At 39.8% G+C, this 22,755-nt stretch overlaps 1 protein-coding gene across 2 annotated transcripts in view; it reads left to right on the forward strand.

Moving 5' to 3' along the window:
• The window catches only part of tln1 (talin 1), a 62,973-nt gene that overhangs the window by 38,767 nt on the left and 1,451 nt on the right, over positions 1–22,755 (forward strand). For both annotated transcript variants that reach the window (XM_047804891.1, XM_027141190.2), the window contains 30 exons: positions 45–147; positions 420–628; positions 878–997; positions 1,983–2,180; positions 2,305–2,444; positions 3,568–3,661; positions 4,679–4,768; positions 4,864–4,986; positions 7,554–7,697; positions 8,314–8,475; positions 8,678–8,818; positions 9,137–9,318; positions 9,579–9,711; positions 9,947–10,048; positions 10,184–10,354; positions 10,536–10,781; positions 10,979–11,098; positions 11,261–11,407; positions 11,589–11,755; positions 12,086–12,269; positions 13,843–13,968; positions 14,577–14,693; positions 15,287–15,472; positions 15,565–15,672; positions 17,816–17,921; positions 18,761–18,885; positions 19,426–19,551; positions 19,702–19,764; positions 20,056–20,238; positions 22,483–22,608. In XM_047804891.1, the coding sequence (XP_047660847.1) occupies positions 45–147; positions 420–628; positions 878–997; positions 1,983–2,180; positions 2,305–2,444; positions 3,568–3,661; positions 4,679–4,768; positions 4,864–4,986; positions 7,554–7,697; positions 8,314–8,475; positions 8,678–8,818; positions 9,137–9,318; positions 9,579–9,711; positions 9,947–10,048; positions 10,184–10,354; positions 10,536–10,781; positions 10,979–11,098; positions 11,261–11,407; positions 11,589–11,755; positions 12,086–12,269; positions 13,843–13,968; positions 14,577–14,693; positions 15,287–15,472; positions 15,565–15,672; positions 17,816–17,921; positions 18,761–18,885; positions 19,426–19,551; positions 19,702–19,764; positions 20,056–20,238; positions 22,483–22,608 (4,242 nt within the window). The remainder of the gene's footprint in view (positions 1–44; positions 148–419; positions 629–877; positions 998–1,982; positions 2,181–2,304; positions 2,445–3,567; positions 3,662–4,678; positions 4,769–4,863; positions 4,987–7,553; positions 7,698–8,313; positions 8,476–8,677; positions 8,819–9,136; positions 9,319–9,578; positions 9,712–9,946; positions 10,049–10,183; positions 10,355–10,535; positions 10,782–10,978; positions 11,099–11,260; positions 11,408–11,588; positions 11,756–12,085; positions 12,270–13,842; positions 13,969–14,576; positions 14,694–15,286; positions 15,473–15,564; positions 15,673–17,815; positions 17,922–18,760; positions 18,886–19,425; positions 19,552–19,701; positions 19,765–20,055; positions 20,239–22,482; positions 22,609–22,755) is intronic.

Here is a 22,755-nt window from a genome sequence, read left to right on the forward strand (position 1 = left end):
GTTTACACTCGTTTCACTGTATCTTCTGTGTGTTTATGTATCAGCTGGAGAAGTGCTCTCAGGACCTGGGCTCCAACACCAAGGCGGTGAGCTCCGCTGTTGCCCAGTTACTGAGTGAAGCTACACAGGGCAATGAGAATTACACTGGTGAGCATGCTATCAAGCAATCAACCCAATTACTCTTCAATTCAAGGTGAATTAATCCGATCTGTTGGATCCTGATACTGAATAGTTTACTCATGGTACATTTTTATGTTCATTCCGCAAGTGAATCTTCTTCAGGTGTCCCCTACCCGTAGTGATTTATAGTCGTAAACTTTACATTTTTTCTGAATTTGTTCAGTCACATAAATAAATCTAGATAATACTTTTGGCACAACAAATTTTATTGTGAATAATCGCTGAATGCTCCTGTACAGGCATGGCTGCACGTGACGTGGCCCAGGCTCTCCGCTCTCTGGCCTCTGCAGCCCGTGGAGTGGCTTCAACCACAGAAGACCCACAGGCATGCAACGCCATGCTTGAATGCGCTGGAGATGTCCTCGACAAATCAGGCAACCTCGTCGAAGAGACCAAAAGATCCATCGCCAAACCTGGAGACCCAGACAGCCAACAGCGACTTGCCCAGGTTAGACATGTAATCCCATTTGTAACAGAGTCTGACACTGTAGTGCAGCTGGTTTCTATTTAGGATAAAAACCTCCCTTTAATTGCTGATGTCAGACTTCATGATGCTGCTGGTTACATCAGATTGCTCACTCATTTGAAAAGATAAATGTTTTCCGTTTCAAGTAATCTATGATTTGTGGTCTATTAAGAGTTGTCTCAGAACACATGATAATTGCTGGTGTGTGTTGGATTATGTGTGTTCATTCAGGTGGCCAAGGCTGTGTCTCAGGCTCTGAACCGCTGTGTTAACTGCCTTCCTGGACAGAGAGATGTGGATAATGCAATCAGGACTGTGGGAGAGGCCAGCAAAAAGCTTCTCTCTGATCAGGTGAGAACAGCTGCCTCTAACGATTAAGGGTTTAAATCATTACTAATGTATTTCCTACACTCCCTTTGAATACCAGCTTCATTTGTTGGCTGCTAAGATATTACCTAACAAAGTGAGTATGTGATGGTGCAGTATAAAATGTGTGCATGACCTATATATCTATAATTAAATCATTTATTTAGGAAAATCACATGTAAGGCCATGCACATGGTTGCATGTTGTGTTCATGTGGTGCACAGCTGAGAAAATAAACATGACGTGTGCATAAAAACACATTGGCAATAAAACATGTACAACATGTACGGAACAGAATGAACAAACTGTCTCAAATCGTATATTACGTATGTGTTATATACTGTAAATAGCACTGTTAACACTGACCGGTTTCTCTGTTGTTTTGTGTTTTTAAAATTCCAAAAACCTCTCATTTCATGACTAACTGAAGTGCCATTGGTCTGCAAAGTTTGCATGTTATTCAGACCAATATTTCAAACATAAGTGTTTTTCTCTTACATTAGTGTTTTTATATGAGATGTAGCTCATGAGCAAAGTCTCATCATTGTGTGAAGGCTTTTGCAAGAAAAGAATGGTGCTTGTACGTGTGTGCTGCTGCACAGAAACGTGCGTGTTCAAGGATAGCTGGCATGACATTGCTATCACTGATATTGGGGTATTGGTTTTAATCCTCCAGATGTACATGAGATACTCGTGTGAGTATTTGAACCATGTTGTCATTGCATCCGCACACATTGTAAACCAGGTTTACGGCTCTTATTTTCTCCGAGCTTAATCCAAACGAGCTGTTTTTAGATAGAGACACAAGCTGTTTATGTTGACTCAGTGTGTATATTAATCTGTTAAAATGCAAATTGAAAAAAGCAAAGCAGATTAATAGTATACATACACTAAAGAACCCATTTGTAGGGTTTTTTTTGGGTGTATTTCAATATACTTATCGCCAACCTCTCACTCTCACAATTCACAGTTCCCAGCTAGTGGGAAGAGCTTCCAGGAAGCTCAGGCGAACTTGAACCAGGCAGCTGCCGGACTCAACCAGTCAGCAAACGAGCTGGTGCAGTCCTCTCGTGGCACCACGCAGGACCTGGCCAAAGCATCGGGCAAGTTCGGCCAAGATTTCAACCACTTCCTGGAAGCCGGAGTGGACATGGCTGGTCAATCTCAGGTAGATAATCTTATATTACTATATGTTATTATGTTCTTTATGCTCATTATAAATATCGGCATATTGTTTTAATATTTAAAACTATAATATCCTGTGTGATTTAATTGGTTTTCATTCTGCACAGTCTAAAGAAGACCAGACTCAAGTGTTGACCAACCTGAAGACCATTTCTATGTCATCCAGTAAGCTACTGTTGGCAGCCAAGGCTCTGTCTACTGACCCCAATTCCCCTAATCTGAAGAACCAGTTGGCTGCTGCTGCACGGTTAGAGCTCCACACATTATTTCTGCTTGTCTTATCTCTCAACAATCATTTATGTAACCCACTATGAAGAAACTGACAGACAAGAACCTGTTTATGTTCAATGATGCTCTCTGACATGATTCAGATTAGGATTCATGATTCACACAGTCAAGCGTCACTTGATTATGGTATCCGAACTGTCACACAATGTGATCGTTACTTTCATTTAAAGGCATTGTTTATCATTTCATTTTAGATTAGATCTGTCTGCCGCCCGCATAAAAGATTGAAATTGCAGTAAAGCAATACCGACTGCTTAGCCCTTATCTGACTTGCTGCTTTGCTTTTCGGGAAAAACTGAGCAGCTGGTGGAAAAAGTAGTTTGGATCAGAAACCGTTACACAAAACCCAGGAAATAAAGAATCGAGTCTGATTCATTGCTTTTCAATATTCAGTTTATTACAGGTCTAGAAGCACTTTTAAGAATGATCAACTTTTGAATGATTGTCTTTTTATAGTTTTTTTTTTGTCCTTACTTGTTTTTTAGCAGCGTTCTGAACTTCTTTTTCCCCATCAGTATTGTTTAGGTGTAGGAAGTGGCATTAAAAATGACTTCAGGCTCCAACCTGCTTCTAAAAATGAGACACACACACACACACACACACACACTTGCGCACACACACGGCGCATTGTCTTCTTATTTTATCAGCCCATGCTACAGCCTGTGAGCCCTGTCTTGTTGATTTTATATGTTTAAAAGGAAAAAGGAACAATTATGTAATGTAATGTGTGTGTGTGTGTGTGTGTGTGTGTGTGTGTGTGTATGACGGGCCTTTTAGAGCCAGGACTACTAACTCCTATACTGCCACTCAGGAGCTTAGCTGAGTCAGAGAGAGAGAGAGAGAGAGACAGAGAGAGAGAGAAGCACAGCACAGAGAGTGAGATGGAAGCTAGTGCGTGGTAACGTGTGTGGGCGGACTGTGTTTCTATACTCCCTTATCTCTCTCTCTCTCCCCAATCTCTATGTTTTCCTCATCACCATGTCTCTAACTCTCCCTCCTTCTCCCACACATTCCCTTTCTCCCTCATCTCATGCGTATCTCATATCTCTCAAGTCTTCTCCTTTCTCTTTTGGCTTTATCAGTGCCGTGACTGACAGCATCAACCAGCTGATCACCATGTGTACCCAGCAAGCACCAGGTCAGAAGGAATGTGACAACGCGCTAAGGGAGCTGGAGGTATTTCTCTCCTTTCACAATTGTGTTGTTTTTTTTTGCTCTCTCGCTCTCTGCATTTGTTTGTCTTAAGAATCCATGTGTGTGACAGGCAGTTAAAGATAAGATTTTTAAATGAGGTTGGAGAAAAAGTTATTCGACTGGATACGGGTTGGTTATTTCATGTACAGGGGGACGCGGTATTAATTACAGACACTAGTTATCACATGAGATACCGCTCAGCATATTAACATACTAGTGAGCAGTGTATAGCAATCTTAACTTTTTAGTGATCGATCAAGAGGTGCTCGGTCACAAATCAATCATCAGTGCAAAAAGATTCCATCTAACCCAATTTGTCTAAATTTATTTTATCATGTTTCTTTAGGTTTGAAAGACCCACGGTTGTCTGAAAAATCCACTCTGGTATAATTGAGTGTATGGGAAAATGGCGTATTTTTGTAACTACTGCGCCTTTCATAAGTGTTTACACAACATTCAATGCCAAAGGGCTTTAAAACAAACTTGCATTTAGAGCTTACATCTGTATCTGCAGTTCCGCAACAAATAAGGGAAATGCACCAATAACTATTGGTAGTTTTTTTGCCTGGAAATAGTGGAATTTTAATCATGTTCTCTTTTTAGTGCTCTCGTGTGCACTGTTATGCTAAAAATGTAATATCATGTAATATATGTACAGTATGCATGTTCTTCGGGTTTAAGAAACAGAGAGTTTAACGACAAACAACAGAGAAAAATGAAGTTATTGCTAAATAAATAAGATAATGATGCAACAGACACGTCTAGTTGGCAATTTTAGCTTGTGTTGTGGGTTTGGGCTACATTATGGCTTATTTGCTTTCATCTTTTTTGTTATGAAACCTGTAGTTGGTCAGTGTTAATGTTAGCGTATTGTTATTATACGTTTACGTTATTATATGTTTTTATTTAGAGAACATCTTTATTTGTGCACCAGCAGGTGGATTTTATTTATCTACAGTATTTATTTTTGTAAGCTAAAGCATGTATGGGTTTGTGTAGACGGTCCGGGGCATGCTGGAGAACCCAACCGAGGCAGTGAATGACCTGGGCTACTTTGACTGCATCGACAGTGTGATGGAGAACTCCAAGGTGAACAGTGACTTATTTTCCTGCTTGTCATGTTGGTCTATAATTGACACTGTATTTTTAGTCATGTGTGTGACATCATTTTGTTTGATTGTCAGGTTTTGGGTGAAGCTATGGCAGGCATTTCCCACAATGCAAAGAACAGTAACCTTCCTGAGTTTGGAGACGCGGTCAGCTCTGCCTCCAAAGCCCTGTGTGGCCTCACTGAAGCTGCTGCTCAGGTAAACTGACATTGTTGTGTTTGCATGCATTCGTATGTGTGTGTGTGTGTGTGTGTGTGTGTGTGTGTGTGTGTGTGTGTGTGTGTGTGTGTGTGTGTGTGTGTGTGTGTGTGTGTGTGTGTGTGTGTGTGTGTGTGTGTGTGTGTGTGTGTGTGTGTGTGTGTGTGTGTGTGTGTGTGTGTGTTGCTTCCAACATATCAGAGATGTTTATTTCTTCCCCGGATTATTCGTACCTCATTTCTTCAACCTAATTAATTAGACTTGTAGGGAGTGAAGTGTGTCAGTCTCCTGGTATCTCACACATCTGGAATTAGAAAAGAAGTGCAAATAAGCCAACACACACACACACACACCCAATGTATTTTTCATATTCACCTTAGGTGTTTATGTAATGCTTGTTTGTGTGTAGTTTTTCTGTGTTTTTAACTTTTCGTAAGGGTGCACACTAAGGATTCATTCATATCCGTATGTTTACCGTTACCTAAGTGAGTAACCTTATATATAACAATAAATAAGGTTTTAAAACATTGTTTACTGGTTTGCATAGACGTCATGAAAAGCGCATACGTTTATGCCCATGTGCCAAGTAGTCTCATTCTGTATAATGTTACTTAGTCGATTGGTTTGCAGTTTCACTTCAGAAAAACTCGGCTTTCTCGCTATTCCCTATTCGTGCTTTCTGAATCTCTTGTTGACATTCGCAGATAGCAGATAGTCTATCGTCATCTACTGTATAGAAAATTTTACAACTTACCCAGCATTTGTTTACTGCTCTGGGTCACAAACGATGAACTCCTTACTTCTAGTTTAGGAAGATGCTACAGTTTAGGAACACGCTCCTATTTGTATTGCATCATATTTTCACTCGTAGGTTGAAATCTGCCTTGTGTTTATTGCCATTATTAATCATGAACTTTACTCACTGGCCCTCAGTTATATGTTCAGTTCCTGCACCAAAATGTAGTTATACAGTATGAGCAGCCAGTCATGTGGCAGAACTTCAAATTTTGATGTTTTTTGTGAGATGCTTTTCTACTCATCATGGTCGTAAAGAATGATTATTTTTGTTACTTTGTCCTGTCTGGCAGCTTGAATCAGTTCAGTCGTTTTCCTCTGTCACTCGCTCACTAATTTTTTGGAACAATCTGTATAAACTCTAGAGACGCATTTTTTCCCCCCATTCTTATGTTTCATGTGAACATGAACCGAACATATAACAGTTAGTGTATCTGCTGAATTTCATGCACTGTGCTGCTGCCACTTGATTGGCTGACTACAGAAAAAAACGTGTGTTCACGTGTTCATAATGGTGAGTGGATGGTGAGTGGATATTTGCGTATATATAGTAACCATTTACAGTAGTCTTACATAAGTGTATCACATGTCTGACCATGTTGATTGCCCTAATCGTATTGATACCCAGTAATAATAATATCGTTACTGATGCAGTCTTTACATTTTGATTTAAAACAGTATTGTTTCTCTACTATTTATCTAGTTATTTGTACAATTTTTAAGATACCTTTTCTTTGTAAACAGAATAAGATGAGAAGATGAGTATATGCCTACCATTAAGGAGAGAAGAGGCAGAAATGGTGCTCGAGGCTTTTAAATGCATCATTAGAGACCAAACTGACAGAAAAAAAAACAACGGGATGACTTTCTTTTTTTTTTCTTTTTTTTTCACTTCATTTTACTCTTCTGTTTCATCCCGCTGTGTGTCTTGAGTTCTTTTGTTGTGTTTTTTTTCAACATGCACACACTCACGCAGTAGAAGTTCATAATGGCTTTGATAGGGGATGATGATGAGTCATGTTTAAAAGCTCTCTTTCTCTCTCGCTCTCTCTCTCTTTCTCTCCCTTTCTCCCTGTGCTGCTATTTGTCTACAGCATCTCACATTCTTATTAGAACATTGATTTGTAGTAGAACAATATAGAAGAAGGGGATGTGGAGTAGCTTGTGTGTGCATGTGTGAGTGTCGTTGCCAAAGCAGATGGTGACAGAAGATGAACTGGTTGATGTGACCGTTCTGGTGAGAACAGAACTAAGGCAGTAAAAAAAAAATCTTCCTCCTTTATTTGACTCGTCAAAAAAAGGATCAGATGTTGTCTCCTTGAAAGTACTTGCCATTTTTGAGAAGCTTTATGAGGAAGTGGTGGTGGTGTTTTTTTTTGTTTGTTTGTTTTTTTTTTGCTTGCTTGTTTTTCATAAATTATCCACGATTTGAACCTTTTGAATTTCCACACTGGCTATAAATGGATATGATTGTTCACAGCCTGAACACACACAGAGCCAATAACCAGGTGGATTGACAGACGCCCAAGGCCACCACAGAGCTTTTTTTTTTTTTTCATATGCCAGTTTCTAAATTCCCTTTATTTTAAGCACTGGCTCAGATTTATAACCAATATGGTCAAGACCTTCACTAATCAAGTTCAAATCCCAGCATTTACCAACTGCATTTAAGATGAAAACAGATTGCTCCCGTTCCTATTGTGGAGTTTATTTCCAATGAAACCACTTTTACTTCTGTTTTAAATGAACCTTCTTCTCTCTCCCTCATGCAGGGCGCCTATCTGGTGGGTGTGTCTGACGCAAACAGCCACGCTGGACAAAAGGGTTTGGTGGATCCGGCTCAGTTTGCCAAAGCCAAACAATCTATTCAGATGGCCTGTCAGAACCTGGTAGACCCCGCCTGCACTCAGTCCCAGGTATCATTTAGCATAAATGTTCCTCAGCTAGACTGAATAGCATTGATTAGCCTTTTTATAGATACTGTAACTGCATGCTGTCAGAATTTGTGCTGTTCTCTTACATGACGCTGAGATCCTGAAAAAGCCAGACATGTTGTATCTTGTTGGTTTGTTTAAGCAGACCAGAAGCAGTTAAAACACAAACCAGATGTTTTAAGGAAAAGCAGACCTTAACATCATGCTTCTAGTTTTTGGTTATGATTTTTATTATATACTTTCCCACACACACACACACACACCCTCTAGCTATGTTATTGCATTTTACTTACATCATTCAGGGCACTTTTCACTAATGCTCACCAATCATTAGGAAAGTTTCTTCAAGCAAAATCAAAAGAATTAAGACTAACTTTGACTAAAGAAGACCCTGAAATGTGGAGTGCATACTGTGCATTCAACAGCAAAACTTCCTGGATGTTCAAGGGATTTTTGTTTGTTTGTTTGTTTGTTTTTGCCCTGCAAGGAAAAAAATAGATATGCTATTGTTGGTGTGTGCGTAAAAAGTCATCCTCAAAGGTTAGATCTGTCATCAGAACTTTCCGATGTTTTTTTTCCCACCTCTGCATTTCCCAAGGTCCTCTCTGCTGCCACGATTGTTGCCAAACACACCTCCGCCCTGTGCAATGCCTGCCGCCTCGCCTCCTCCAAAACATCAAACCCTGTTGCTAAGCGACAGTTTGTCCAGAGTGCCAAAGAAGTGGCAAACAGCACAGCCAACCTTGTCAAGTCAATCAAAGTGAGTGTTCATCCCAGCAAACACTTTCAGATCATGCATTAAAATAATTAAATGACCAAAAACTCAAAAGAAGAACCAGACTCTTGTGCAACTTTTGAGCAGTTTTGTTAACATTAACAGGTAGTTTCACAATCGTCTCTGATTTGAATGTGTAAGGTACATACTGGGTATACAGTACATTGATATGACTGTGTGTGCTCAGGCCCTGGATGGAGCCTTTAACCAGGAGAACAGACAGAAGTGCAAGGCTTCCACAGGGCCGCTGATCGAGGCTGTGGATAATCTCACTGCCTTTGCTTCCAACCCAGAGTTTGCCAGTGTGCCTGCACAGATCAGCCCAGAGGTACCATAAACTTTTATATTACAAACATCTACAAGTATTTGTTTTATCTTATACTTATATGACAGGCTGAAAAGTTGCTATAAAAGGTAAACAAGCTAATCACATGAAGTAATCTTCTGAGTTTTGTGTAACATTAGGCTGAGCCCATTATTAGTGGAATGACCTCAGCTGGTAACACCGACACACAAATATTTGTGTTAATCTGTGTGTGTGTGTGTGTGTGTGTGTGTGTGTGTGTGTGTGTGTGTGTGTGTGTGTGTGTGTGTGTGTGTGTGTGTGTGTGTGTGTGTGTGTGTGTGTGTGTGCACTTGATTGTAGGGTCTGGCTGCCATGGAGCCCATCGTTGCTGCAGCTAAAACTATGCTGGAGAGCTCAACAGGTCTGATCCAGACCGCACGCTCTCTAGCCGTGAACCCCAAAGACCCACCCAAGTGGTCAGTGCTAGCCGGCCACTCCAGGACTGTGTCTGACTCCATCAAGAAGCTCATTACTAACATGAGGTACTCTAAGGCTTACCAGTAACAATGCTAAATTAAAACTAGAGAAAATTAACTTATGTACTTATGTCCCAAAAAAATTGCACATGATTGTGTATGTGGATTCCTGTAAACTTTAACAAAATCCTATTAGGCCTTTTTTCTTCAGCTTCTCTGACACTGCTGCTGCTCGTCTAGATTTTTAGCAGTGATATATTTATGTTTTAGCATGGTTCTGGTTCATTGTTCTGGTTGACTGATTGTCTCTTATCGATTGTTTACAGAGATAAGGCTCCAGGTCAAAGAGAGTGTGACGAAGCCATTGAGGTTCTCAACAACTGCATTCGTGAAGTGGACCAGGCTTCTCTTGCTGCCATTAGCCAACAACTCACACCCAGAGACGACATGTCCCATGAGGTGTGTGTCATTCCTGCAAAGTACACCCCTAGTACTTACAAAAAAATCCTACAAATCTCAAGTTCTGTTTGGGAATTTCCAAAAGGAACTTCTCATAGATTTTATACATGATGTTTGGGTTATAACAGTAGATCCTATTAGTAGTATCTATTGCAATTAGCAGTAATTTAAACTGTTGCTCATAGTCATTAATGGTAATTGGATTTAGTTGAGAACATATCGTTTGTTGTGTCAGGCTCTGCATGAGCAGATGGCAGCCTCGGTCCAGGAGATTAGCAACCTAATCGACCCAGTGTCCATTGCAGCTCGTTCCGATGCCTCCCAGCTGGGACATAAGGTATGATTCAGCATGTAGCCAGTATTACGCTATACATCTTTATTTTCTTGCACTCTTCCTCATTCCAACTGTAAGGGTTTCTGTGTGGTGATACGATGTAGTTGTCCAAGGTTCTGGTTGTTCTCGGTCTTTCAGGTCTCTCAGATGGCAAGCTACTTTGAGCCGCTCATCATGGCATCCATTGGCACGGCGTCAAAAATCCTGAACAGTCAGCAGCAGATGAGCGTTCTGGACCAGACGAAGACTCTGGCAGAGTCTGCCTTACAAATGCTCTATACAGCCAAAGAAGCAGGCGGCAACCCTAAGGTGCGTTTATAATTAAAGGCTTCTCTTTTAAAATAACCCACATTTCAATCTGTATTGTAGCCATTTTCTTTTGTCACATTACCTATTCCTCTATTTAAAATATGTTTCTTGTGCTTTAATCCCTGCTTCAGAAAAACAGAGTAAGCTTTGCCGTTTGTCTCTTTGGTTTTTTTTCTCCCAGGCGGCTCACACCCAGGAAGCCCTGGAGGAGTCTGTGCAGATGATGAAGGAGGCCGTCGATGACCTGGGAGGTACGATGGCTGAAGCAGCCAGTGCAGCAGGAGCTGTAGGAGGCATGGTGGACTCTATCACTCAGGCCCTCAACAAATTGGAGGAGCCTGGAGTGGAGCCTGAAGGAACCTTTGTAGATTACCAGACTACTATGGTGAAGACGGCCAAAGCTATTGCAGTCACTGTGCAGGAGATGGTATGTCCTTGGTGTTTAATGTTCCTTCTGACTAATTACAAGTGACTTTAGATTGCAATGGAATCTATACCATTGAGGCAGTGTTCTAAAAAATTGCATTTACAAATTAAAGTACAGGTTATGTGTCACTCTAAAAAAAAAAAAAAAAAACTAAAAAAAACAATTGTATTTCTGGTATTAATTTGCTCTCTCACCAGGTCACTAAATCAAATACAAACCCTGATGAGCTTGGAGGTCTGGCCAATCAGCTCACTACTGAGTTTGGTGACTTGGCATCAGAGGCTAAATGTGCAGCCATCACCGCTGAGAGCGATGAGGTACGAAGAGAGTAACAGTTTCTCTCCTAATAGTCCCAACAGTATTCACGTCTGTCTTCAGTGTATATTTTTGTGTGTCAGCGCATCTGCAGCCTCATTCTGTGCCTACTGATGAATGTATATCTGAGAAATAAGGTCATGATCTTTTCTGCACTCTTGTAGATTGGCTCTCACATTAAGAAGCAGGTAACAGACCTAGGCTACAGTTGCACTGGATTGGTCACCAAGGCAGGAGCTCTTCAGTGTAGTCCCAACGATTCAATCACCAAGAAAGAGCTCATTGACGCTGCCCGCAAGGTCTCAGAGAAAGTGAGTAAAGTGTTCCCTTATGGCTTCATACTTAATCAGTTTGTAGTAGTTGGATGTTTCACAGAGCTAACCAGAAAGAGTTACGGCTTACCGTGATATTAAATTGTGTAATTTACATATTTACCACTTTGTTTACTCCTATTTCTCTCTCTCTCTGTTTGTCTCTCCGTCTTTCTCTCAGGTGTCTCATGTATTGGCTGCACTGCAGGCCGGTAATCGTGGTACTCAGGCTTGTATCACAGCTGCCAGTGCTGTGGCTGGCATCATTGCTGACCTTGACACCACCATCATGTTTGCTACAGCGGGTTCACTTAACAGGGAGAATGAAGAAACCTTCGCTGATCACAGGTTTCCAAATCTTTCTGATCTTCTAAAACACTTGTATTCATAATAATATGATGTCTGGAGACTTAGACTTGTTACAACAGAATGTTGTGAACTGTTTTGTCTGTAAAGACAGCATTCAACTTTCAGAAACTAACTCCTCCCAACACACACAACCACCCCCACTCACCTCAAACATACACTTTATGTTTCACACATCATGGACAAAATATCGCAAGTATACTACTACATTAAGATTGCTATAGAGCTCATTTATAACAATACTTATACCTAGGTCACTCTTAAAACTTCAGAGTTCAGATTTCAACAGTTACATTTTTTTTGTCCATCCAGAGAGAACATCCTAAAGACAGCTAAAGTTCTGGTAGAGGACACCAAGCTGCTGGTGTCTGGAGCAGGAGCCAGTCAGGAGAAGCTGGCCCAGGCTGCCCAGTCTTCAGTCAACACCATTACCAAACTGGCCGATGTGGTCAAGCTGGGAGCCGCCAGCCTCGGGTCCGAGGACCCGGAGACACAGGTACAGCTGTCTTTTATGTCTGTCTTTAAAAAAAAAAATACATTCCTTTATATAGTTCATTAGAATCTATAAAAATGATTTGGGGGGGAAAAAGTGATATTTTGAACAAATCCATGTGGCAAGCTTAAAAACTTTTAAAATGTATAAAACATATTTTTACTTTGATTTGTATTTCTCTCATTTTTAGTAAGCTAATTAATCACAAAAAATAATATTTACCAAAGGAAACAATTATCCTAATAGCAGCAGTATAAGCTCTTGACGTTTTTTTATAAGCAGCGGGAAATATTATTTTATGGCATGCTGATTTATTTATTTTTTTTCTTAGCACATCTGAGCAAAATATTTCTATATCATTGATTTTCTTGATGCTGTCATTGCAAAAAGTCACCATCCTTTTTGAAAGTCTGCCTTGGGTAGATCACTTTGCAGACAGACTGTGTTGTTGCACTCAGTTCCTTTTTCTTTCTGTTTCCTACTTCTCAAACTGCTCTCTTCTCAACAAACAAGACTCTTTTTTCTTCCTGTGGCTTTCCTGTTGGTCAGGATGTGGGTACTGCTTGTTTGTGTTTTCTCTTGGTCATCAGGACGTGTGTGTGTGTGTGTGTGTGTTGTTTTCTGTCCCACGAGAATGAAGAAAGACACAGGTGAAAGCCAGCATGGTTCTATTTCCGTTCTGCGTATAGAACACAGGAAGTGCACGATGCATTTTGACACACAAATTTCTGCTTCCTCTTGTTGCTATGGCGGCGTTCAGAAATTTCTAAAAACAACCAAAAAAAAAAAAGTAAATGCTGAAAATTGTTGTTTAATGTTTTGAGAAATGCAAGTGGCCCCTGAAGTGAACATATATAGTGATATATATGGCAGGTACAGGTTTCTAATGATTGTCTGTATACAGCACTGAATACCACCAACAAAAGTCATTCAAGGTCTTTGTTCATTCTGCGATTGGCTGTTCTTTACAAAAGGTTTGTTTGGTATAAGAATGTTCAGACAGTGAGGCTCCTGCTATGCTGCTGTTTAACATTAAGTCAGTTTAACAAGACTTTTTCTTCACTACAGAATCCTCTGCATTTCTATCAAAGCTTTGTTCCCCTTATCATTAACCTCACATTGTAGTGTCTGATGCACAACCCCATACAGACATTATGGTTCTGATTATAGTAACTCTGTGCTAAAAGTTATGGTAATTATTTTCAGACTATTTTCTATATTACATGCTGTCAACTTCAAAACCAAAATGTTCCCTTCAACAGGTCTTTTCAGCCCAAGCGATTCACGTTTAGTCATTTTGTTCGGATTCCTTTCGACCTTCCCATAAAAAGATTTAAAACCAGTATATTTTTAACTTTCATCAACATTTATTTGCTTGCTTTACTAGTACCCACATCACTACTCCATGGTTTTCATTCATGACTTCTGCTCATTTGATTGGGTTTATGTGCGTATTGCTGTGTTGCAGTTAGTACACTACCACTTCTGTGTGAGTGAATGTGTGTGGACAATAGATGGCAGTGTTGATCTTCTCACTGTGCTATTCACAGTAATAAAGCTGTGCTCTGTGCTGTAGGTGGTCCTGATCAACGCGGTCAAAGATGTGGCTAAAGCTCTAGGTGACCTCATCAGAACCACCAAGGGAGCAGCCGGCAAGCCTCATGATGACCCGGCTATGCTACAGCTGAAGAGCTCTGCTAAGGTTAAAACACAATATCAGCACAATCGCATATTTATTTGTATAGCACATTCGACAACAAACACCGTCACTAAGCAGCTTTATGTAAATCTGCGGCTAGACATATATTGCTGCAGAGCAAGCAGGACATGACAGTGAGAAGGAAAACAGAGAAATAAGAAACAGAGAAGCAGAACAAGACTCATGAAGGAAAGCCCATAGTATTCTATGTGACAGCTGCTAAAAAGGAACATCTATTCCTTATGATGTTAATATTTAATATTGTTAATATTTCCTCACTGATTAACAATTGTTAACATGCACACACACACACACACACACACACACACAAATGTCCCCTCCTAGCACCCTGTAGTACGTGCTAGTGAGAAATCTCTTGTGTGGTTAGTGACCTGACCAGGGAGTATGACATCATACCTAAAGAGAGGATGAAAATCAAATCAGGCCAGTTATAGTATTGAAATAAAGAATATCAGTGCTACGCTCTTAGTTTTTTTTTGTTTTTTTTTTATGCATTTCTGTTTACACACTTTATCTTTTGTTTGTATCAAATATGTTTGTATTACATGGAGACTTGCATCACAATAAATTGAAGTACTGGTTGTCTTTAGGTGATGGTTACAAACGTCACGTCCCTGCTGAAGACTGTGAAGGCCGTGGAGGACGAGGCCACTAAAGGCACACGGGCACTGGAGGCTACCATTGAGCACATTAAACAGGAGCTGGCTGTGAGAAACTTCTTCACTTCATCCTCTCACTTATTTAAGCTCAGGCTAAAACTGTTTAAAAGTTAATTAACTCGTCTGTGACTACCAATAACCTTCAGATCATAGCTGTCTTGGCAAAAATTTGAATACTAATGATATCACAACAATCCTTGGCTAGCATTAGACAGCATAAAGAGCTATGTATTCATTTGTTTGCTTTCCAGATTCCTGCTAACCAATTGTAGTGTCCTGTTATATATAAAAAGAAGAGGACCATTAGTACTTAAAATGTGTTTATTATTATTAGCCTAGACCTGGAGCATCTATTAAGCATGTCACTGTGAATGAGCTGAAAGTATAAAAGAGAGAAAATATTAGTACAGCATTGTCAGCGCTGATGTGTTATATAGTTAAGGAACGTCTACTGATCAGTCAGAATCGAGCATTCAGCAGAGCTATACAATGATACTGAGATGATTTTGCTAAAAAAAAAAAAAAGAAAACAATCACACCGAATAACTTTTCTGGCTTTAGAGGTTCAGCCAACTTTGAATGTCACCATAACAACACTGTTGTTATATTGGATGATGATCCACTATTATGTGGTCTTTTAGGTGTTCAGCAGTCCAGAACCACCTCCAAAGACAGCTTCTCCCGAGGAGTTTATACGCATGACCAAAGGCATCACACAGGCCACAGCCAAAGCCGTGGCTGCTGGAAACTCCTGTCGCCAGGAGGACATCATCGCTACTGCCAACCTGAGCAGAAGAGCCATTGCTGAAATGCTGCACTCATGCAAGGTATCATAAATTCTTACAGCCTAGCCCATAGTTCTCAGCTTGATGTTTTTAAGTTTATATCATTTACTTATTTTTATATTATGTACATGTAGCAAGCAGCCTACCACCCAGAGGTAAGCACAGAGGTGCGGACTCGAGCCCTGCGCTTTGGAAAGGAGTGTGCCATTGGCTACCTGGGTCTCCTGGAGCATGTGCTTGTGGTAAGTTTGTGCCACTTAGTATACAGTGTTTACAGTTTCTGCAATCACCGAGATCGTCTTACTCTTTTACACACGAACAAATGTGCCAAGACTTCTGGGTGTGTCGTTACAGCCGTGTGTCGGCCACTTAGCGTCATTTACTATTGAGCCGCTCGTCATTTTGGTGTAGCGCTCTGACAGCAGTGGGCCAAAATCTGAGCTTCTAGTCTCTTGTTACAGGGAACTGCACAATGAATTCCTGTATTGCTTTCTCTTTACAGTATTCACCTGGTTACATAGTTTGTGTACCTAGGTTTAACTTGAATACGGGCTCACTATTACAGACGTGTTGTTATGCAAGTGAAAATCTTTATCAAAATCTACAAACATATCGCCCTTAACATTTATTTACAGATTTCATTTATTATTTAATGAAAGTCTCTTTAAAGCTTCCCAGTATGTTAGGTAAAGATTAGGTAGCCATTTTACTGAGAAGGCACTTACAAAGCTACAAATCTAAACCCAGGAACTAATTATTGTGTGTAGATTAAGCTCTGTTACTGCAGTAAATTTAATGCACTACAATTTCATTGTGGCAAATTTTTACATATCCTGCCTTTGTGCATAATAATATGCTGAATATATATATATTTTTTTATCTCTTTTCTCTGTTTTAATGCGGTGTATATGTATGTGTGTTGGTTCACTGTGATAGCCGGTAAGTAGAAGCTGACTGATCTGCACGAGTGTGTGCCCCTCTTTGTGTGTGTATCCAAATAGATTAACAGCCTTTGACCCCGAGAGAATATTCTTATCCACTCACACACGGCCCAAGATTTCGAGCGTATTGCTATTTTAAAACAACAGTGTAAAGTCAAATGTTTGTTTTCTACAGAACAACATGCAAGGCTGAGGAGGGAGTAATGTGCTGCTATTTGATAATCTCCTGTCTTTCTTATACATAGAAATATGCAGTACGTATGTAGGGACAGTTTTTAATAACCAAAAATAATGGAATGCTAATAAACACAATGAATAAGAAAATGAAGCCAATATTAGATCTGTAAGTTTTCGATCTGCTTTAACAATCTCTGTAATCCTATAAAAAGATGAATAGCATAAAATCATGATTTTTTTTTTTTAACTTTACATTCAGCCTTTTTTATATTCAAAACTTTACGGTTGTATTTTTTCAAAGATTTATATATGTAAACAAATGCAGGTAATACATTATTAAAATACAATCCCCTTTTCTGTTTATTTAACATGATAAAGTGCAATAACATTAGTTACAGTCCATACTATTTGGGGTATACACATACAGTAGAATTATTCAGTGAAAATGACTTGCATGGATTCAGTGTGTATTCATAACAAATTCATTAACCGTACACCTGGACATGTGATGTTAGTGTCATGAGTACATTAGAAACCATTCTCGAGCTGCAACAGCTGAATATTTTAATGTATGAGGTTAAGAATCTGTAATGGTATCACTACTATCAGGTAAAATACGTGTGTGTGTGTGTGTGTGTGTGTGTGTGTGTGTGTGTGTGTGTGTGTGTGTGTGTGTGTGTGTGTGTGTGTGTGTGTGTGTGTGTGTGTGTGTGTGTGTGTGTTGCTGGGGCTGAGGCTTTTCTTAGTGCTGTATTTGAAATCGCAGAGAGCAACATGCTTGCCAGCCCTCATAGTCGCCAAACTAATGACAAACACCTGTTATACACTCACCAGCACAAATCTAAAGGACACTCTGAGGACATTCTCTCTCTCTCTCTCTCTCTCTCTCTCTCTCTCTCTCTCTCTCTCTCTCTCTTATTCTCTCTCTCTCTCTTTCTCTCTCTCTCACTCACACTCTCACACACACACACACACACACAGTCAGACAGACAGACACACAAACAAAAAAATTGTCGTACATTTGTGAAGTCACCATGTGCATGATGATTTGTTCATGAAGACTTTGAGTTCCTTGTGTCATGTTTGTTTGAATTCGAGATCAAATGGACTTTTTTTGTAAGAGAGAAGGTCACATACTGCATTACTAAAACTCTCCTCCGTTACATTATTATGCCACTATATCTGTTTTTTATCGGCTGTGATTCTCCGCAAAAGCTGAACACTGTGTCTTGAGTTCTTCCTCACTTGTTTCTTTTTATTTCTTTAGATTATCCAAAAGCCAACTCACGATCTGAAGCAGCAACTGGCAACCTTTTCCAAGCGGGTGGCTGGTTCAGTCACCGAGCTCATCCAGGCAGCTGAAGCCATGAAAGGTGCTGATAGAAAAACATGTCTATATCTACCAAGTACTATAACCCTGCACACCCAGGATTACACTGTTATTTCTCATCTCTGTAGGATTTTGTCGTCACCTGACTTGGGTTTAGCAAAGCAACCTGTATTCCCCTAATACACTGACAGGAATAATTCCATTACATTCCCTTAAACATGCCATGTTCATGTGTTGCAAGAGTTCGCCACTCGAAACACTTTATAGCCAGACGTTCAGCACTGCTGTCCTTCCATGCTGCGAGTCGGTCTTGACTGGTTCACGCATTTAGCGCTCTTTTTTTTCCACAGAAACAAGCCCACAGTTCAGTCAAGGTGCTAATGCACATGTCTAAGACAGTTTAACAGATGACGCAGCGTTAAAGTGTTAAGTGGTAGTTGGGCAGATATTTGTGGTGGTGTGATATTGACTGGGAGATTTATAACTACTGGTTCCTCTATTCTCTTTCAGCCTGTAATTTCTAAACTTTATATACGAGCTAAACATAAGAAAGGAGGCTACGATTGGATATCAAGTAGTTATAGCAGTCACAGCAAAAGATAATGAACATAAAACCATATCTAACCAGCATAAAGTCACAGGCTTTATGTTAATATTAATATTAATCTATATAAACTTTTAATTTCTCTACTTCTCTAAAATCCGTTCATTCTTGTTAGACTTCATCTCCCAAACTCAAACCTATATAATTAGGTCTTCAGAACACAGACACAAGGATCAAAAGATTTAGAACTGGGTCCCTGATATATTTGCCAAATTCTAATCAATTTCCATATTCACATTACTTTCCTAATCTCCGGCATTTCTGATTATATCTGACAGGCACCGAATGGGTGGATCCCGAGGATCCCACAGTTATTGCAGAGAACGAGCTGCTAGGCGCAGCGGCCGCCATCGAAGCCGCAGCCAAGAAACTGGAACAACTGAAGCCACGAGCCAAGCCCAAGGTGAGAGGGCCTTTTTCACCACTTTCAGCTTTATCACACTCAAGCCAGCCACCTGCTGCAAGCTTAACTGTTCTATAGATATATATTTTGGCCTCAGACTATATTTCTACATTTAATTGTGCGCCATATAACACAGCTGGAATTCTATACCATAATTCTACATTAGCTATGTTGGTAGAATGGCGGGTTGAAATTGGGCTTTGCTTTACTCTGATATTGTTGATGCTTTGTTCTTGAACGACTGACTGGAATTTTCTTGGAATCAACATGTCCACTCGTTCTTGTTTGCTTCATACAGTTTGCACTGGGAAGAAAGGTAAACAAAACTGTATGTGAAATATAAAAATCAGGGTCTCACAACTCAAATTCTCATATGCAGCATGCTACGAATCTTTTTTTTTTTTCATTTCCAACATCAACAGATAGAAAAACCCAGATGCCATTGTGCCGTTTTTCATCCAGCATGCTGACAAAAATGCAAGAGAATATCCCTGCAGTGTGACAGAAATGATGGTAGTATTTGCTTGTGCTTTTGAACAGGAGGCTGATGAGAGCCTGAACTTTGAGGAGCAGATTCTGGAGGCAGCCAAGTCCATTGCTGCAGCCACTAGCGCACTGGTGAAGGCAGCATCTGCTGCGCAGAGAGAGCTGGTGGCCCAGGGCAAGGTAAGAGCCCTGCTCATATACTGAGATTTTTAGTACATTGTATGGTGGTGTTTGAATTAAATGAGCAGATTTTAAGAAGAATTACAGTTTTAATAATAATAAAAAAAGACATTTGCTTATGACATCTGTGTGTTTGCCTCTTCTGTCCAGGTCGGTGCTATCCCAGCAAATGCAGTTGATGATGGACAATGGTCTCAGGGTCTCATTTCAGCTGTAAGTACTGTTTAGAATGGATAAATATTTCTCAGATGCAGTAATGGTCATCAGTTTCACATTTGACAGGTGGTGTTTAAAAGCCCTTTAACACAAACAGTAGCATGTCTACGTAATCGGAACCTTGGACAAGCTTGTTGTATATTTCTAAAGGTCACTTCATAATAAAAGATACCAATCAGCACTTAACCTTAATATAATGTCTGACTGTCACTCAAAACCTGATCTGTGTTTTATGTATTCTATTGAATAATACATTGGTAACCAGATTCTTCTCACTTTTTCTTCCAGGCCCGCATGGTTGCTGCAGCAACCAACAACCTGTGCGAGGCAGCGAACTCTGCAGTACAGGGCCATGCTAGTGAGGAGAAGCTCATTTCTTCAGCCAAACAGGTGGCTGCTTCTACTGCCCAGCTGCTTGTGGCCTGCAAGGTCAAGGCTGACCAGGACTCACAAACCATGAAGAGACTGCAGGTCAGTCGGGGATGTGGGTAAAGTTACATGAGATTAGCAATAACTCAGGCAGGCATGAAAAACCCACACTTTTAAAATCTTGTATTATACACATTGTTCTCTATCATTTTGCTCTTTCGTCATTCCTGTCCACTTGTGTCACACGCTTTATCTAGATTTCTGATGCACTGATTTTAATAGTACGGAAGGCTCATAGCCATCCACACAACAATAAAGTATGTGCAGTGCTAGAGGTGTTTCTGGAGCCATGAATAGTCCCTGGTCTTACCCTCTAGGCTTAGCATAGCATTCCTGTCTATGTCCAACTGTTCTATTAAGCTTAGGTCATTCTATGTTTAGCTCCATTATACACAACCTGTGTGTCAGTTCTTTTTATCTGGGATGCATCAGCATGGATTAGTTCACAGTTTTGTATGATTAGCTTTTTTTTTTTTAACTTTCATTTGATTATTTCAATTTCATTTTTTTTTTAGTCTTTTTAACTAGATTTTGTCCACACACTTTGTCTGTGTGAGTGTATGAAGAGTCACTCATATTGCATTGTCATGATTCTGTAGTGTTCAACTAGAGCACTTACGCAGTCAATGATTCTTAGCCTATTTTTGTCTTGAGCATTCATGCAATCGTTAACTTTTCCTCAATTAATTATCACTTGTATTAATGACAAGCCTGTTGGGAGTCTGCAGATAGCTTCATCCATTTCAGATTGTGGCTCTTCTGTGGCATCTCAAGTTCTCTCATTCAATCAGCAGAGTCTTAGCCCTTCTGAATCTAAAGCAGCAGCTGTACCCTGCTCATAAATGTGGATCGACGTCTTGTTCAGCCACGTTATTTCTCACTGAGACTATTAAAGATATTTTGAATGCCTACAGTACACTCCTGCTTAGCCTTTTAGCCTTGTGCATGCACCAATATGTTTATTATAGAAATATGATGATGACGATAATATGAGAGTGTACTGTGTAATATGTTTATTAATGTTTAATATGTGACATTCATAAGGTTTTTTTATTAGGTTATAGAGTACTCCTTAAATCTTGTTTATTAGTATTTCATCATCTTTGACAGAGATCATGTAAATACAAATCAGAGAGAATAAACAGAACGTTGAGATAGAGACACACAAAGTTTGTTAGGACTTGTTCTGGCTATATTTGTCCTTAATTCATTTGTGGTGGTTGTGGCAGAAAAGAAATCCTGTTAAAAACTAAACACAACTGTGAAGTGGTCACAAGGAAGCACAGAGAACATACGAGTACTAGCTGTTAACTCTTTATGTGAATGTTTCTCAGTATTAAGCAGTTTCCAGCATTTTCGTTTGCCCTTTTATATCAGTTCATAGTCATGGGGTGTCTGTTTTAGCACCAAAATTCAGGTTTGTCCTACAAAATGGTAACCATCTACTACTGCGAGAGCTTCTTTATATGTTCATGAGTGGGCCTCTTACCATTAACAAACAGTATACTGATGTTAAAATATAAACAATATATATATATATATATATATATATATATATATATATATATATATATATATATATATATATCTGTCTACTCTGAGAATGCTGTAACCCAGGCAACAAAGTATTCTCATTTTCTGCCCAGTCTAATGCCAGTATTGGGTAAGAGGATAAATTTAAAAACATAGAATCTCTTCCAGTAGCAAGCAGGGAATCTTTTGCCATTACTGCCTCAAAAGGCAAAATAAAGGGGGAAAATTGTTTGAGGAAGAGCTGCCGGAGGAGTCAGTTAGATGTGTGTTTTGTTTCGAGTGATTCATCAGCAAACGACTTATTCACTCTGCATTGCCTTTTAAAGACATCTCTAGAGCAGTGTTATGGTTTACCACAGACTTTTCAGGAGGCCTGCATTTCTCTCTCATGCATGTTTGAGGATGTATGATGTACTAAGAGAGCAATTAGATTCTGAGTTGTCTCAACTCTGGCTAAAGTATATTAACTTTGGTAAGCTTGGGGATATAGGCCTATGACTTCTACATAAGCTTTTGATGTAGACCTGTATGTAATTAACAAAGGATGCGTAGTAACAGCTTGTAACTAACCAGTGATGTTTTCATCAGTGCTTTTTAACGTAAGCCAAGTGGAGGAGAGAATAATGTATAAGAAACATTGACATAGCAGAACTTGATGCTGTGTCAAACAGATTGAACATGTAGAGAGCTCTGTACTACTGTTAAGTAATTATTAACACGCAAAGTTTTAAAACGATCTTTCTGCTTCTCCAGGCTGCTGGAAATGCTGTTAAAAAGGCTTCAGATAATCTAGTGAAGGCGGCTCAAAAGGCTGCGTTCGATGCCCAGGACGACCAGGCTGTAATGGTGAAAAGCAAGATGGTGGGCGGCATCGCTCAGGTAAGACAATTAACACATTTTGTATAGTGTTCTAAAGGAATAATATAAATGAGTGGCTGCAGACAACTGATATTTATTAAGCTCCATTACTTACACCTGTGGCTATGACCTGTTTATGACCACTTTTCTTTCAGCTCACTTTCATTT

This window comes from Tachysurus fulvidraco, chromosome 20, assembly GCF_022655615.1.
Source record: "Tachysurus fulvidraco isolate hzauxx_2018 chromosome 20, HZAU_PFXX_2.0, whole genome shotgun sequence".
NCBI classification, from domain to species: domain Eukaryota; kingdom Metazoa; phylum Chordata; class Actinopteri; order Siluriformes; family Bagridae; genus Tachysurus; species Tachysurus fulvidraco.